We start from the raw sequence: 14,848 nt of genomic DNA on the forward strand, positions 1-14,848 counted from the left end.
CAACGTCAATGCAGGACAATCACCCATCTCTGTCAGCACACACAGGGTAGCTATGGATGCCCAAGGCACGGGCTTGCCCCCTTACCCTCTGCTCTCTCGGGCCGTGGAGGGCTACAGAAGATGCTTTCCTGAGTAACAGAGAAAACAAGAAAAACAAGTGCAATCAGGGGGCAGAAGGCAAGAAAAACGAGCATAATCAGGGGGGCAGAGGCAAGAAAAATGTCACAATCGGGGTAGCAGAGGCAAGAAAAATGGCACAATCAGGGGAGCAGAGGCAAGAAAAACGAGTGCAATCAGGGGGCAGAAGGCAAGAAAAAAAGGACTGCAATCAGGGGGCAGAAGGCAAGAAAAAACAAGCATGTGACGGTTCTCTCATGCAATGATCAGCGGGGGACGTGTCAAGAATCAGCTGTGACTGGCAGTAACACATCCTTCTCTAAATACACACATGCTGATGCACAAAATCAGATGAGCCCAGACATTTGTGAAAATCGCAGCTTTTGAATATAGTGGGGTCTTAAAACATTGCAATAGAAGAAAAATACATTGACCAGAAATGTAGCCGAAATGTTTCGTTTTCTTATTCATCAAAATACACCAACCCAAATGCCACCTTACAAACGCCCTTTTTCTATGTCAACACTACATGGATCCCTTCACCGAGGCGCTGGCAGATTGCACCAACCCTTAACCTTTTTTGGAACGGAAAGCATAATTGGTTTGGCACAAAATCTGGCAACGGGTAAGTCAACATATCACAGAAAAGAACTGGCTGCCAAAAACATATGAGGGATATCACACCAGTAGGGTTAACCAAAACGGGAGATGCTTCTTGTTTAAGGACGGTAGCCATCGCCACCCAATGGGTGGCATGCTTCATTATCGGGCCACTACTGGCATCCCTCCTAAGGAGTAGATTAAGCCTACTACCTGTCAATGTATCGGGGAACTTAGAGGGAATAATTAGCTATGCCACTCTTACGGTCTGTGTGGGTGTAGGGTGTGCAGAGGGTAATAATAGGCTGGAAAAGAATAAAACTACCTACTAGGTGGAATGATAAGTTTTATTGGATCCCCTAGTGACAGAATGGAAGAAGTGGGGGGGCAAGTCATGCTCTTTGCTGTACTAAACGAAGTTCAAATATATCAAGTAAATACTACCCACTTTTATATAGTAATAAGATGTCGGGCACCCGCCTCAATATTCAGAACTGTAGGCCTGCAATGAAAAGTGGGGGACTCACAAGTTGAGGTAGTAGTGGTACACAGTTCTAGCACCACTGGACACCCCGAGTGTAGCACAGCCGCCCACCTCTTTATGTAGCACTGGGGTACAATTCACAACTCTTTTGCACTACACTAGAGCAGCAGTCTGCAGTGCACACCATTTCTTTCACTGACAACTTAAGCAACAACCCGGCCACGTCGTGTCTCGGGCCTCGGCGCCGGCTCACTCAGTCAACTTCCTGTGTGATTCTGGGCAAATCACTTAATTTCGCTCTAAATCTCCGACCCAGGTTAAAGTAAAGCAATTAAGCCAACTACGCACAGATAAATCACTCACATGGATTTCCAAAATGTATGCGTCATCCATAAACCATAATACACATTGGTAGGACATCGTTGGTCTGTAACACTCACTCATATAAAAAATAACCAAGTTTCAGTAATGTTCGCAGTGTCTCTGGCAGCCTTTGGTTATTGCAACAAGATTAACGAAATATCCAACCCCAATTCTTCTGTGAAGTTATTTAGTCACACCTTGCCATTACGGCTGCATTATCCATGTTTGATAATGCACTGCACACCGAGTACAAAAGATTGTAGGAAGAAAACATCCTGTTACAAAAAATCCACTGCCTGTTGGTGTGCCCTGTGGCTGCTCACGCCAAAGAGGAGAAAGGTAAAGCAGTGTTTCAGGCGCGCTAGCCGCAGGTGCAAAAGGCACACAATGAATAACAAAAGGCACAAAGCACCAATTAACACGACACATCAACAAGGCACTGAAACCGTCTGAAGTGGGTGACGGTCCCAGAAGGGGGATGGCTGGGCAGCACGGCTGCAGGAGACATCTTTGTAAAGTGACTAAACTGAACTCACACTCCCAAAACAGCCTTGTTTGGCCCGAGCACGAGGTGCGGCTCTCCCTTCATGACAATCTTGCATTTATTTATTTATAAGCAGCGCGCAGCGAAAATATCTGCACTAGATTGTAGTTCGTTTTAGAATAGTATTTGAACTCCTCTCTGCTTTTAGCAAAGCAAAAACAGCAGGTCGTGTATTAAGAAGGTCTAATTATTGTCTCGTGTTCAGGTACTGGAAGAGTGTTGTTTTGTGTCTAATTTATTCAGGTTTGTTGTTTTGACAGGTTTACGAGTTATAGGAGATTCAGGTTAGCGTTCAATTTAAGGGAGGGGCATCTAGGGTACTCAGGCATGGCAATGCTGGTCAAACCATGAATTATCTATCACATTGTGTGGGACCGTATGCTTTTCTTAGAGGAATTTTGCTTTCAAAAATGTATGGCAGAAAAAAAAAGCATCCAATACTCTAGTCTGAGACTGTGATGATGACAGTGAGACTGAGTACTAACTTACCTAACTCGAGTCAGTGACGGACGCGGACGGTCAACAACGACGACGAACGCAGTCAGATGAAGTCAAGTGACGGTCTGCTGCCTGCTGGCCTGCGCGCACGAGACAGAGAGGGAGCCCCCGCCCCCTACAGAAACTTAAGTACAGGCTTGCATGTCCCCGAATCATGGCCAATCACTGAATGGCTTCACATGCTGAAGTCACAGTGATTGGCCATGACTGATAAAGTGCTGAGCCTGAGCCCAGTGTGCCACCCACCAACGCGCGGCATCCAATAATGGATTGCCTGCGGTGGACCAGCCAATCTTGGCGCTGCATAAGCGCCAGGATTGGCTAGGGGGGCACACAGACTACTCGCCCTGGCGCCTTCTCAAACGACGGGGCCCAGCTAAAGACACACCCCCTGGCCCCTTCGGTCCCTCTCAGTGAACTTGACGGCTAACGCGCATGCGCGGACAAGTTTACGCCCAAAATTCCTCATGCGCAGCAGAGTCACTGTTGTCACTGATGTTATTGTGTAACCCAGCCCCACCCCCTGCGCACTCCCTATGTCATCGGGTCTGTCACGGCCGGAACCCCCGATTGCTGCGCTGCGCTTCATTTTATGTAGGTGCTCTCACTCTCTGCAGCCGCAGGTGCGTCCACCAGGCTTAGTGGGGCTACGCCCCTACCCCCCAATGGACGCACCGCGGCTGCACTGTAGCTAATTGCTAATTCAAGTTTTGAATTAGTTTCTAATACAACAAATAAAAATTATTAAAAACCTAAATAATGTGCATACGCATGCAAACAGCATTTGCACACACTTGTGTTTGCATGTGTCAGCTCATAAAAACCAAACCAATGGTCCATACTCAGTAGCTTCAAATGACATTCACACTTGTGTTTGCATGCATCAGCACATACAAAACAGACATATGCTCCATACTTCGTAGCTTCACAAGACAATCACTGAATCACAAGATCTTTTACTCCACTCTTGAGGTCTGCAAGCATTGCTATACTTTTTACAGTTGCACTTGCTGTGGTCCAGGCTTTGGCTTTTGAACAGTTTGCTTACTTTGGTGGTGATGCAAAGGGCTCATCGCAGCATGGAGTGCCTGTCTGAAATATGTTGACCTGCTTGAATTGCAGAACAGATCCTATATTGCGGGCAGACTTGTCTTGCTCATGTACCTCCGATATGCTATTCAACCAGAGTGTCCAAGTCAAGAGGACCACAAAGTTTGTAATCTCGTATGGAGTTTTCGCTGTGCTGTCCATCGTTTCTTGACACCTCTTGATATCACCATGAAGGATGATAGTGCTCTCAAATGTTGAGTGGAGAGGGAATAGGACCTACATTATTGTGATTGCTATAAAGTGAACACCTTGTTCCATTTCCTCTTTTTTTACTTATATTAAAATGTTTTATTTTAAGTATCCCATTTCATAATTTTTGTTTACATTTGTCTTGCTTATCGGTACATAAGAAACTTCATTTAAAGAAGTTCTTAGGGCGTCGTCATGGCAGTCCACATTAAAGAAAGAGCGCCAATTTAACTGAAAATGAATAGAGTAGAATGTCTTTTCAATGAAGTAAATAGTATGTAGCGTCTTGTATTAGCATAAATATGGGACCCCCTCTACAAATATTTTCTAGGTCAGGGAAAGAGGGGAAAACAACAACAAAATACAATATTTCCCTCACGACCTATTACAGTTTCAACCAAACACTTTTATATCTGCTTATTTTCCATACACAAGGTGACTCCAAATGTAACTATTTAAAAAAAAAAATATTTATTCATTTTTTGTCATTTCTTTAAATTATTTGTTCATTTCACAGAAAAACAGATTTACAAAACAACATTTAAAAACTTTAGAGCAATTCATCAATAGACATCGTACAAAACAAAGAGAAAAAGAAACCTAAATATTCATTTATAGTACATGCATACACTCATTATCATACATACAACATTCATACTACAATCTGTGTTGGAGGGATCACGTATGGTTGTGTGATCTAATACGCAAGATCGACGCGTTTCGGTGGGTTTGTGACCACCTTCCTCAGGACCTCTCGAAAGCACAATCGTTCACTCCACAAGACATAAAGCTTTCTGTATCGACATCTATGGGGATACGAGAAAGTAGTTCCACTATTCTGTTCTGGTTAGGCTTGAACACAAAATGTATGCCTTCCACTAAAGAAATACGACTCTGCAAGTCAACAACTTGCTGTTTCAATTTTCAAATCTCCACGAATATAAAGGGCGTCTAAAGATGGGTTGATTCACTGAAAACGATAAAAGTATATATCTTGTTTTGCGCAATCTGTCTTTGCATGTATTCCAAATAGCCGCAGGGTATATCTAAGTCGTCTTATTGTTCCAGGCGTGTCTTTTTTGTCTTCGTTAAAGTAACGTGCCGCCTTGAAACGCCTCCTCAAGTGTGGATCCAACAGACGAGCTTGTGCCTTAAGGCTTTCTAACTATTTACATAGTACAAGTGGGGTTAGGGCATTTATTCTAATTGTGTTTCTCAAATGTCATAAATAGTGAAAGAAACATTTTTTAATTGTGTACATGTCTGTTTTTTTTTGTTTTTTTTTTTAAAGATAAGCTTGCTATGGAGGGGATCGTTGTACAGCGGGCCGAGTGCAGGGCAGCTGCTAGCGAAAGCTATATGAAGCTTAAGAGGTTGGTGTTTACTTGTTTTTCAATGTGTGTGCGTGTCTGTCTGTCTTTATCTGTTTTCATCTGTGTGTGTATGTGTAAAAAAAAATATAAAAAATCCATATCTATAATATAATGTGTAAAACTAGAAATTAAATATCTGTATAAATATATATAAAAAATAACATATGCATTTTCTACACCTATATTCAGCCCTTGGAGTTCCTTCGAATCTATTTCGAAAATGTAAAGGGATGCTAGTCTTTGAAACACTTTTTGCTATACAGCCTAGCTAACGGTGCCCCGGATATTCTTTTTCGGTGCCCCAGCCTCCCGCTCGCCCGGGAACCATATAGGCATTCCAGGCTGCCACTGTCCTGCGTGACTTACGTGACTGCACCGTGCGGCCGGAGGCCGTGACGGTGAGGTAGGGGCTGTGCTACCTTTGGTGGTGATGAAGGGTTACCGTCACTCTCCCCGTGACTGGCTGTGCCCCACAAAACTTCTGGAGGCTGCTCGCGACCGCAGGTAGGAACATTGCCCATATTCTACCATGTGCAGTAGGGCTCATTGCCAAGAGGAGAAGCCAAAGAGCCCTCGCCAAGATCCATGCTCCCTGTATCAGGACGAGGGTGACATAGCGCTCTATGTCAGAATATCCCTACAACACTGCCCAAGCCTAACAGTGACTTCTGGGGGCGTGGGGGTCCCCTGTAGACGTGGACTGTGGTGTAGCCCAATGAACCACCAGATACTGTGCAACTCTACTCTGCTGCTCAGAGGTACTGATGAGCTGACGCTGGGGACTGTGTTCACTGATACATGCAAGCCACTAAAAGCTAACTCCTCACTCTGATTCTCCCTGCAAAACCCCCTAACATACTCAGAGATCCTGGGAAGGTGACCGATGTGACCCCAGAACCCATAAACCTGACGGTGGAATTGTCAAGGTGGTGGGTCAATCAGAGAGACAGGAGGCTTGCGCCTGGATGCTGGGGGCGCTGGGAGGGGATTTGTGCTGCCGTTTTCATGGGACAATCTTGCCCCCGGGTAGCGGGCCTGTAACTCCATCTGATGAGTGGTTTCGACATGGCCATATACAGCATCTACAAAACTTCCCCCCGCCATTAATATGGGGAAATCGTACCTCAGACAGGGTAAAATCCCTTTTGAGCCAATGCCTCAGACCGGGGCAAGGTCCAAACAGGCCTCTCTGGTGCCGCCTGACACTTGCATGAGTGAAGATGGGGACATTAAATCAATCCTCTTGAATACATAGACACTAAGGTTACCCTTTGAGCAAGGGGGTGGGGGGATGGGGGAGTTTGCAGTCCCGGACATGGGACGATACTTTTATGCTGCACAGTGAAGCTATATTGCCTTTTGGTGTGCCCCTATGGGTGATGTACCCCATTTCCCCATAGAAAAATACCAAGTATCAACAGGGAACCTCCACACAGTTATAACCATTACCCATCAAAAAACCAGTACATAGTATGCAAATGGTCCATTGTTCGCCTTAGGCACTATGGTGTGTGACTAACTGAGCAGGCCTCCTAAAATCCTATTCACTGCAACTCCCGCTCCTGAATAATCTCTCCTACCCCCGCCCACCACCTAGGTGAAGAGTGAAACCTTTAGGTTGGAAAATGCAGGCCTATCAAAGGTGGGACATCTGTTCTAGGGGTCAGTTTTTAATCCATGACCACTTCAGAGGGGATCAGACCTTTACACCACTAGATGCATTTGACTTCATGCCTTTACGTCATGCATCCCAGTCGATCTGGCTAGAATAACCCACACTTACTCAACTGGTCCAACAGCCAGCACGAGGCTTGGTCTATGTCATACAAATTATATACCAAGACCTCCCCTCACACAGACCTCACAGCCCTTGATAAGTGGCGCCTAGACATGAATATAGAAAGGTCTTTAGATATATGGAACTACTGCTGTAGTCATATTAAATTAATCTCCATCAATTATAGACACAAATTACTTCAGTTCAAATTCATTCACAGACTCTACTTCTCCCCACACTACCTTAATAAACTAGACCCAGAGAAACCTGCAAAATATATAAGATGCTCAGTTGACCCGGACGGTTCAGAATGCACTGGAGGAAATCCTACGCATCACAGGAGCTAGTTGAATCCCCTTTAGAGTATACCCATTGCTCGTACTTTTGGGTTCATTGAACATCTCCAACAGTCAACAAGAAAGTTAACTGGTGCATTACTCCTATTGCGAAAATAAAAACGCCTGGCCCATTTCTGAAAGGAGGGCTCTCCATCTAAGACTGGAGATTGGCTACCAGATGGTACTCTCTCTTATGAGCATGCTGAACACTATGCTGTGCTGCAACTGATCCAGTCACTTCGTGAGATAGCTGGGAACCGCTGAGGACTTACCTCCTGCAAACGTAGGGAACCTGATGGACCATTTCTCCAAAGACGAACACTTTACGCCGTTTTGATGCATTCTTTGCACTATGCTGGTATATGAGTCCTTCTTACATGTTATTACCAACTTGCTTGTACCTTTTATTACTTTATTATGACATCTTGCCTTTGTTCTATATTTTACTAATCGTGAAGCCACCCATGCATCATTATATAACCATATGTGTTTGTTAACTTCTTCGTCTGAAAAAAGCCAATAAATAAAATTTAAACAAATCAAATATAGACTGCAAATTCAGTCTTGCAATTCAAACTTTCCATAGTTTGTATTTTCCTGTTAAATGGTGTTCCAATATCTTTCATATTTACTCCTTATTGCATTTTTTGAAGCCTCCTTTGGGTTTTAACCACACCTCCTTCTCTCTTCTTTAACCTCACTTCTGATTAGTCTATCTCTCACATTGTGCCCTTCTGCATGTCACCTGAAGTCTCTAGTCGTATCTTTGCCTATTGTAGGCTCATTTTCAGACAGCAATGTTTGTTTAAAATATTTTACCTTGTCCTGTTGACAATGATTGTAATGAATTTTGCATCTTTCTTTTTCTTATTGTCTCTAAATAGAGCTTCTTACCTAGTGCATTTATTTACCCTACTTCTTGCTTTGTTCAATATCTCATCTGAGTATTTCCTTTATCTGTCTAGACAAGATATCTTCTTCTGCTTCCCCTCTTGTGTCCTGCAGATCTCTTCTTATGCTTCCTCTCTCGCGCCTATTAGCTCTCCATATACAATACTATTTTTCAGGGCCATCGGGTATGAGCTATGGGCGTGCACAGGGCCAGACTGGCCGTAGCAGGCACCCACCGTTTCCCCTGTGGGTCTCCATGGTAGGGGGTGGTTTTCGTTACAAGGGGCCAGTTTTGCAGCATAGCTGCAATATCGCCTCCCTGCAACAAAAGCAAAAAGCGTCACAAAGCTTACCACTAGCACATCGTGCCGTCCCCCATCGGGCCGGCCGAGCTCTTTGCCAGGGCCGGTTTCAGTTCCCAGTCCGGCCCTGGGCATGTAGGATGATTATGTAGACACTGATGTGTACCCAGCCAAGTCTTCACTCCGATTGACACTACTGCATACCTGGAGGTCATACATAGGGCAGCTACATACAAAGCTGTTATGCACGTAGCCCAAGGAAGACAGCAACACCCTGATCAAAACTTGATCGAAAACCTAATGAAACCTTCAGTTCCTTCTGAGGCTTAAAGGGATTCTTAAGACTGAGCCCGACATTTTCAAAGATAAGATTCAGTTTTGGTTAGGGTAATTACACCTAGTGTTGACTAAAAATGTAAGCCCTCACCCAATGACTCACTTTGTTTGTGGCCATGTTCCTTTTGATTCGCTCATAGTCCATACAGCGCGGAAATGTACAGGGTACAGGGGACGGACTCTACCTCCTAACAAGGGGTTAAAAAGCCAGATGCAGTAGGCAAAAGATTGCCAATACAATCAGCCATGCACTGGAGGACTGCCAGCTCAGTTTCCATGAGCTCCTGAAATGACAGGACGCATTAGGATGAGATGGAGCAACTGCTCAAACACGTCGGTGATGAGTAGAGGCAGCGTGGAGAAGAACTGATTACAGAGGGTAAAGCCATTTGGAATGCCACCGTCCGCAGTGCTTTAGAGGCGACAGACACCACAGCCAGGGAAATTAACACACCATCATATTGATCAGATGTTATGCTGACTCCTTGTCCCATGTACAGCAGTTTCTGTTGAGCCTGTAGTTAGATTGCAACCACTTCTTTAGACCACAGGTAGACCAGATGCTTGAAAAGCTGAAGAAAGACAGGGACCCAGCCAAGGCTATGGGTGTTCTTCAGAAATCTACTCCTAGATGGCCCTTTCCTAGATCACAATACAGGTGAGGCAGGAAGACCACTTATACACACTCTCCCGCCAGAGCCAACAACCATACCACCAGCGAGGGGCGTGGCCAGCAGCATGGCGGAAAAGGACGCGCTTTGGCTGAGCTCCGGCTGAAAGCATTATCCAACGACAATTCTGATCCCCTGCGGACCCGGAGACCACCTCAGACCCCGGTACCCTGCTTCCTGGGTGCCCTGCAACAATAACGAAGAGCCTCAGTGCCGTACCTGAGCCCTCCGGATCGAAATCTGCTCCGGATCGGCAGCGCTGCTGGAGACCCAATATGACGCCTGCCGGGAAGTTTGAGCTCGGGGACTGCGAACTCACGGATGTGGTGACGGCCACGGCCCGTGCTGCCTTGACTGCGGGTATGTTGTGGCCCACAACAGACGTATGCTCAGACGTGACTCCCATGCTCTCCACACCACTGGAGTCAAGCTATCCTGGCTGAAGACGGCTGATAGCCAGAAACCGGTCCTAGGATGCTTGATTCCAGTCCAGGAAAGACATGGCTTGGCAGTTCGGGCTGGACTGTTCCCATGAGGCACAGGGTCAAGGCTGATTTGCATATGGCCATGTCTGAACTGGGGTGGTGTGTGCAAAAAAACGATGGATTTAGGCCCAGATCTCTGTACTGGGGTGAATGTATGACATTGTTCTGCATTCTGTCCATCAACTGTTGGTTTTGCATTTGTCACCCCGAGTGGGATGGGTATGCTCAGACGTCAGTCCCATGCACCCCGTATATCCAAAAGGGTTCGGGAAGGAGGAGACGCCGCACCGGTGGATCACTCAACTCCACACTTACGGCGAGCGCTCGGCACCTCTGAGTGACACCGGACTGACACCGGAGTTGACGGAGATGCAGACATTGAAAGTGGTCAGTCCTCCTCTGAAGGGGTGGAGGTGTTGGATCCCTCGATGCACCCCTTGGCAGCTGAGATTTTGGCTCTGGAGCAACGTTGCCCGGCTCCGGGGCATCCCAGCCTGACCCTCCGGACTCTAACTCCTGAATAAGGGCCTGCAGGGCCTGCAGGACTGACCATGATGTTCACTACTCGGCTGGAGCTTGCCGGCTAGACACGCATTCCCTTACCCTTATATCTCTATCTCTCGAATCCCTATCCTATCTTTCTGATTAATATTCCTCCTTTTCCATTTCTCTCCTTCCTTTCCAGTGCTGAATCTTTTGTTCACGTCTTTTCTGGGCTCTGCCCTGATGGTTCTGGGATACCCACAGGAGTTGGAACTTGTTGAGTAAGTTGGACGAGGTAGGGCAACAGACCTCTGCCTCCCCTAAAGTCCGCTTCCCGTCATGTTGCCGGGGGGTGGGGTGGGAAGGGTGAGGGGGGTCACACAGTTTTTTTGGTTATGGGAGTTTTGTTATGTGTTCTGTTTTTTGTTTGACTGGCATATGGCACGCAGTTCCGCACTAATAGGCACACACACGTCGTCAGGCCCACCCATGGCACGCACCTGACCACTACCACGACATGGCCACTGTAGCTACACACGGAGCCCATGGGGGTAGATGGGCGATGGGCCCCTGTAAGATTCTCACTTGGAACGTCAATGGTCTGGGTGACCAGATTAAACGAGGGCTGGTGACGGCACACATTAAACGGTTGCACCCAGACATAGTCTGCCTCCAGGAGACCCATCTTAAGGGAACGAAATGTAGATTCTTAGCAAGAGGAGTTTACAAAGTATTAGCTCATGCGGGATATACATCGGGATCACGGTGGGTAGCTATCATGATCGGAAAATCCCCCCCTTTAACGTGACCCGGACTTGGATAGATCCGCAAGGGACCTTTGTAGGGGTGACGGGAACATGGGGGAGGTAGCGGGTTACCTTAGTATATGCCCCCCAGAAACTACAAAGCGGTACAAAAGGGGGTGGTGATGGACGGAGCATCTGAACCAATCAAACACTCACACCCAGTCAACAGATCTGGGTTTAATCCATGACCGTTCTTTAGCCCACTCTGCCACCCCAGTTCAGACATGGCCATATGCAAATCAGTCTGACCCTGTGCCTCATGGGAACAGTCCAGCCCGAACTGCCAAGCCATGCCCTCCCTGGCCCGGAAACAAGCTTCCTAGGACCGGTTTCTTGCATTTCAGCCGTCTTCAGCAAGGCTTGCTTGAATCCAGTGGCAAAGTGAGCAAGGGACTCTGTACTGGGGTGAATGTATGACATTGTTCTGCATTCTGTCCATCACCTGTTGTTTTTGCATTTGTCACCCCGAGTGGGGCTGGTATGCTCAGACGTGAGTCCCGTGCTCTCCATGCCACTGGAATCAAGCTATCCAGGCTGATGAGGGCTGAAAGCCCGAAACCGGTCCTTGGATGCTTGTTTCCAGTCCAGGGAGGACCTGGGTTGGCAGTTCCGGCTGGACTGATCCCATGGGGCACAGGGTCAAGACTGATTTGCATATGGCTGAGTTCAAACTGGAATGGCATGGTGAGCAAACAAACAATGGATTTAGGCCCATATCTCTGTACTGGGGTGAATGTATGACATTGTTCTGCATTCTATCCATCACCTGTTGTTTTTGCATTTGTCACCTCGAGTGGGACAGGTATGCTCAGACGTGAGTCCTGTGCTCGCCATGCCACTGGAATCAAGCTATCCAGGCTGATGAGGGATGAAAGCCCGAAACCGGTCCTTGGATGCTTGTTTCCACTCCAGGGAGGACCTGGCTTGGCAGTTCGGGTTGGACTGTTCCCATGGGGCACAGGGTCAAGACTGATTTGCATATGGCTGGGTTCAAACTGGAATGGCATGGTGAGCAAAAAAACGATGGATTTAGGGCCAGATCCCTGTACTGGTGTGAATGTATGACATTGTTCTGCATTCTGTCCATCACCTGTTGTTTTTGCATTTGTCACCCCAAGTGGGACGGGTATGCTCAGACGTGAGTCCCGTGCTCTCCATGCCACTGGAATCCAGCTATCCAGGCTGATGAGGGCTGAAAGCCCGAAACCGGTCCTTGGATCCTTGTTTCCAGTCCAGGGAGGACCTGGCATGGCAGTTCGGGCTGGACTGTTCCCATGGGGCACAGGGTCAAGACTGATTTGCATATGGCTGGGTTCAAACTGGAATGGCATGGTGAGCAAAAAAACGATGGATTTAGGACCAGATCTCTGTACTGGTGTGAATGTATGACATTGTTCTGCATTCTGTCCATCGCCTTTTGTTTTTGCATTTGTCACCCCGAGTGAGACGGGTATGCTCAGACGTGAGTCCCGTGCTCTCCATGCCACTGGAATCAAGCTATCCAGGATGATGAGGGCTGAAAGCCCGAAACAGGTCCTTGGATGCTTGTTTCCAGTCCAGGGAGGACCTGGCTTGGCAGTTCGGGCTGGACTGTTCCCATGGGGCACAGGGTCAAGACTGATTTGCATATGGCTGGGTTCAAACTGGAATGGCATGGTGAGCAAAAAAACTATGGATTTAGGCCCAGATCTCTGTACTGGGGTAAATGTATGTCATTGTTCTGCATTCTGTCCATCACGTGTTGTTTTTGCATTTGTCACCCCCAGAAACTACAGGCCAGGACGCTAACCGGGTTAGCGGAGGTACTACTAGACACACCAGATACGCTACACATCATGGCTGGCAACTTTAACAACGTTATGTCCACCCCCCTGGACCGGTCAGGGTCGCAAGTTGACAGCTCCCCAACAACGCCACTGGCCAGTACTATGGGTACCCTGGGGTTGACCGACGTGTGGAGGTGGTTGCACTCGGACGTAAGAAGCTATTCCTATTACTCGGGGGCACACAATGTACATTCCTTCCTGGACTATATCTTCCTCCCCCGGCACGCTCTTAGGGCTGATGACGAGGCCGACTACCTGGTGCGGGGTATTTCGGACCATTCGCCCCTACTGGTCCGACTGGGAGGGAGGCCACAACCTCGTGACAGGGGCTGGAGACTGACGACATTGGATCTGCAAAACACTGAGATAATGCAGGGGCTCTGGGCAGACACGAAGGTCTATTTTGCTGAAAATATGGGCTACGTGCAGTCAGGGAATACAATGTGGGAAGCCTACAAGGCAGTGCTCCGCGATAGGGCACAAAGCAAGGTATCTTGGGAGAAGCGGAAAGTCCAAGAGGAACTGTGCGCATTGGAAACCCAAATACTAGACCTCGAACAGCAACACCTGACAGACAGAGATCCACAGGTGCTTCAGCGGGACCTGGCTATGACCGAAGCAAAGGCACAGGCACTTGCAAACCTGCACAGGTTGTACGATGTTGGAGGCAAGTCCGGAAAGCTCTAGGCTTGGCTGAGTCGTAGGGAAAGGGATGCCCAGTGGGTAGATGGCATGATTGATGGACAGGGACAGCTGCAGAAAAGAGACCCCCAGATCGCTCGGGCGTTTGCATCCTATTTCCGGGAGTTTTATAAGGCCATGGAATTGAATGGCCAGGACAAAATTACGGCCTGCCTGGCCGAGATCCACACCCCAGTCTTGACAGACAACGATAATGAGACCCTCGAGGCCGACATAACGGCCACAGAAATAAGAGAGGCAATAGCTAGACTCCGGCCGGGGAAAGCCCCGGGCCCAAATGGTCTCCCAACAGAATTGTTTAAGAAAGGAACTGACCTCTTGATACCCCACCTTCTGGCGCTCTTCAGCGACGCAACCCAAGACAGTACTCTCCCGTCGGACCTGAGAATGGCCACGATCGTGCCTATATATAAACAGGGCAGGCCCCCTGACGTCTGCGAGTCGTATAAACCGATCTCCCTCCTCAATGTGGAGGCTAAGCTCCTGGCCAAGGTCCTGGACCTTCGACAGCGCCAGGTGATCTCTGGCCTGGTACATCAGGACCAGACGGGATTCCTGACAGACAGGGCGACAAGGCAAAACCTCTGGCGGACCCATAATTGGCTTATGGAGGTGAAGCAGAGGGAAGACCCACATATGTTCCTCTCTCTTGACGCTGAAAAAGCGTTTAACGCTGTTCACTGGCCCTTTTTGGAGGCGACGCTGATCAAATTCGGGGTTGGCCCCAATTTTCGGAAGTGGGTGGGACTTTTATACACGGACCCCAGAGCCCGGGTTAAAGTAAACAGAGTACTGTCTGACAACTTTCCTGTTCGAAGGGGGACCGGCCAGGGATGACCCCTGTTCCTGTTGTTATTCGCCCTCACGGTTGAAATAGTAGCCTGTGAAATCCGCCAGGTGGAAGAGGTGCAAGGCTTCCGTATATCGCAGACGGACCTACAGGAGGAAAAGTT

At 47.8% G+C, this 14,848-nt stretch overlaps 1 protein-coding gene across 1 annotated transcript in view; it reads left to right on the forward strand.

Annotated features, from left to right (window-relative positions):
* The window catches only part of GTF2F2 (general transcription factor IIF subunit 2), a 984,327-nt gene that overhangs the window by 636,648 nt on the left and 332,831 nt on the right, over window positions 1-14,848 (forward strand). Inside the window, exon 6 of the mRNA XM_078657309.1 lies at window positions 5,197-5,278. Within this exon, the coding sequence (XP_078513435.1) occupies window positions 5,197-5,278 (82 nt within the window). The remainder of the gene's footprint in view (window positions 1-5,196; window positions 5,279-14,848) is intronic.

Source organism: Lissotriton helveticus, chromosome 8 (assembly GCF_964261635.1).
Source record: "Lissotriton helveticus chromosome 8, aLisHel1.1, whole genome shotgun sequence".
In the NCBI taxonomy this organism is placed as follows: domain Eukaryota; kingdom Metazoa; phylum Chordata; class Amphibia; order Caudata; family Salamandridae; genus Lissotriton; species Lissotriton helveticus.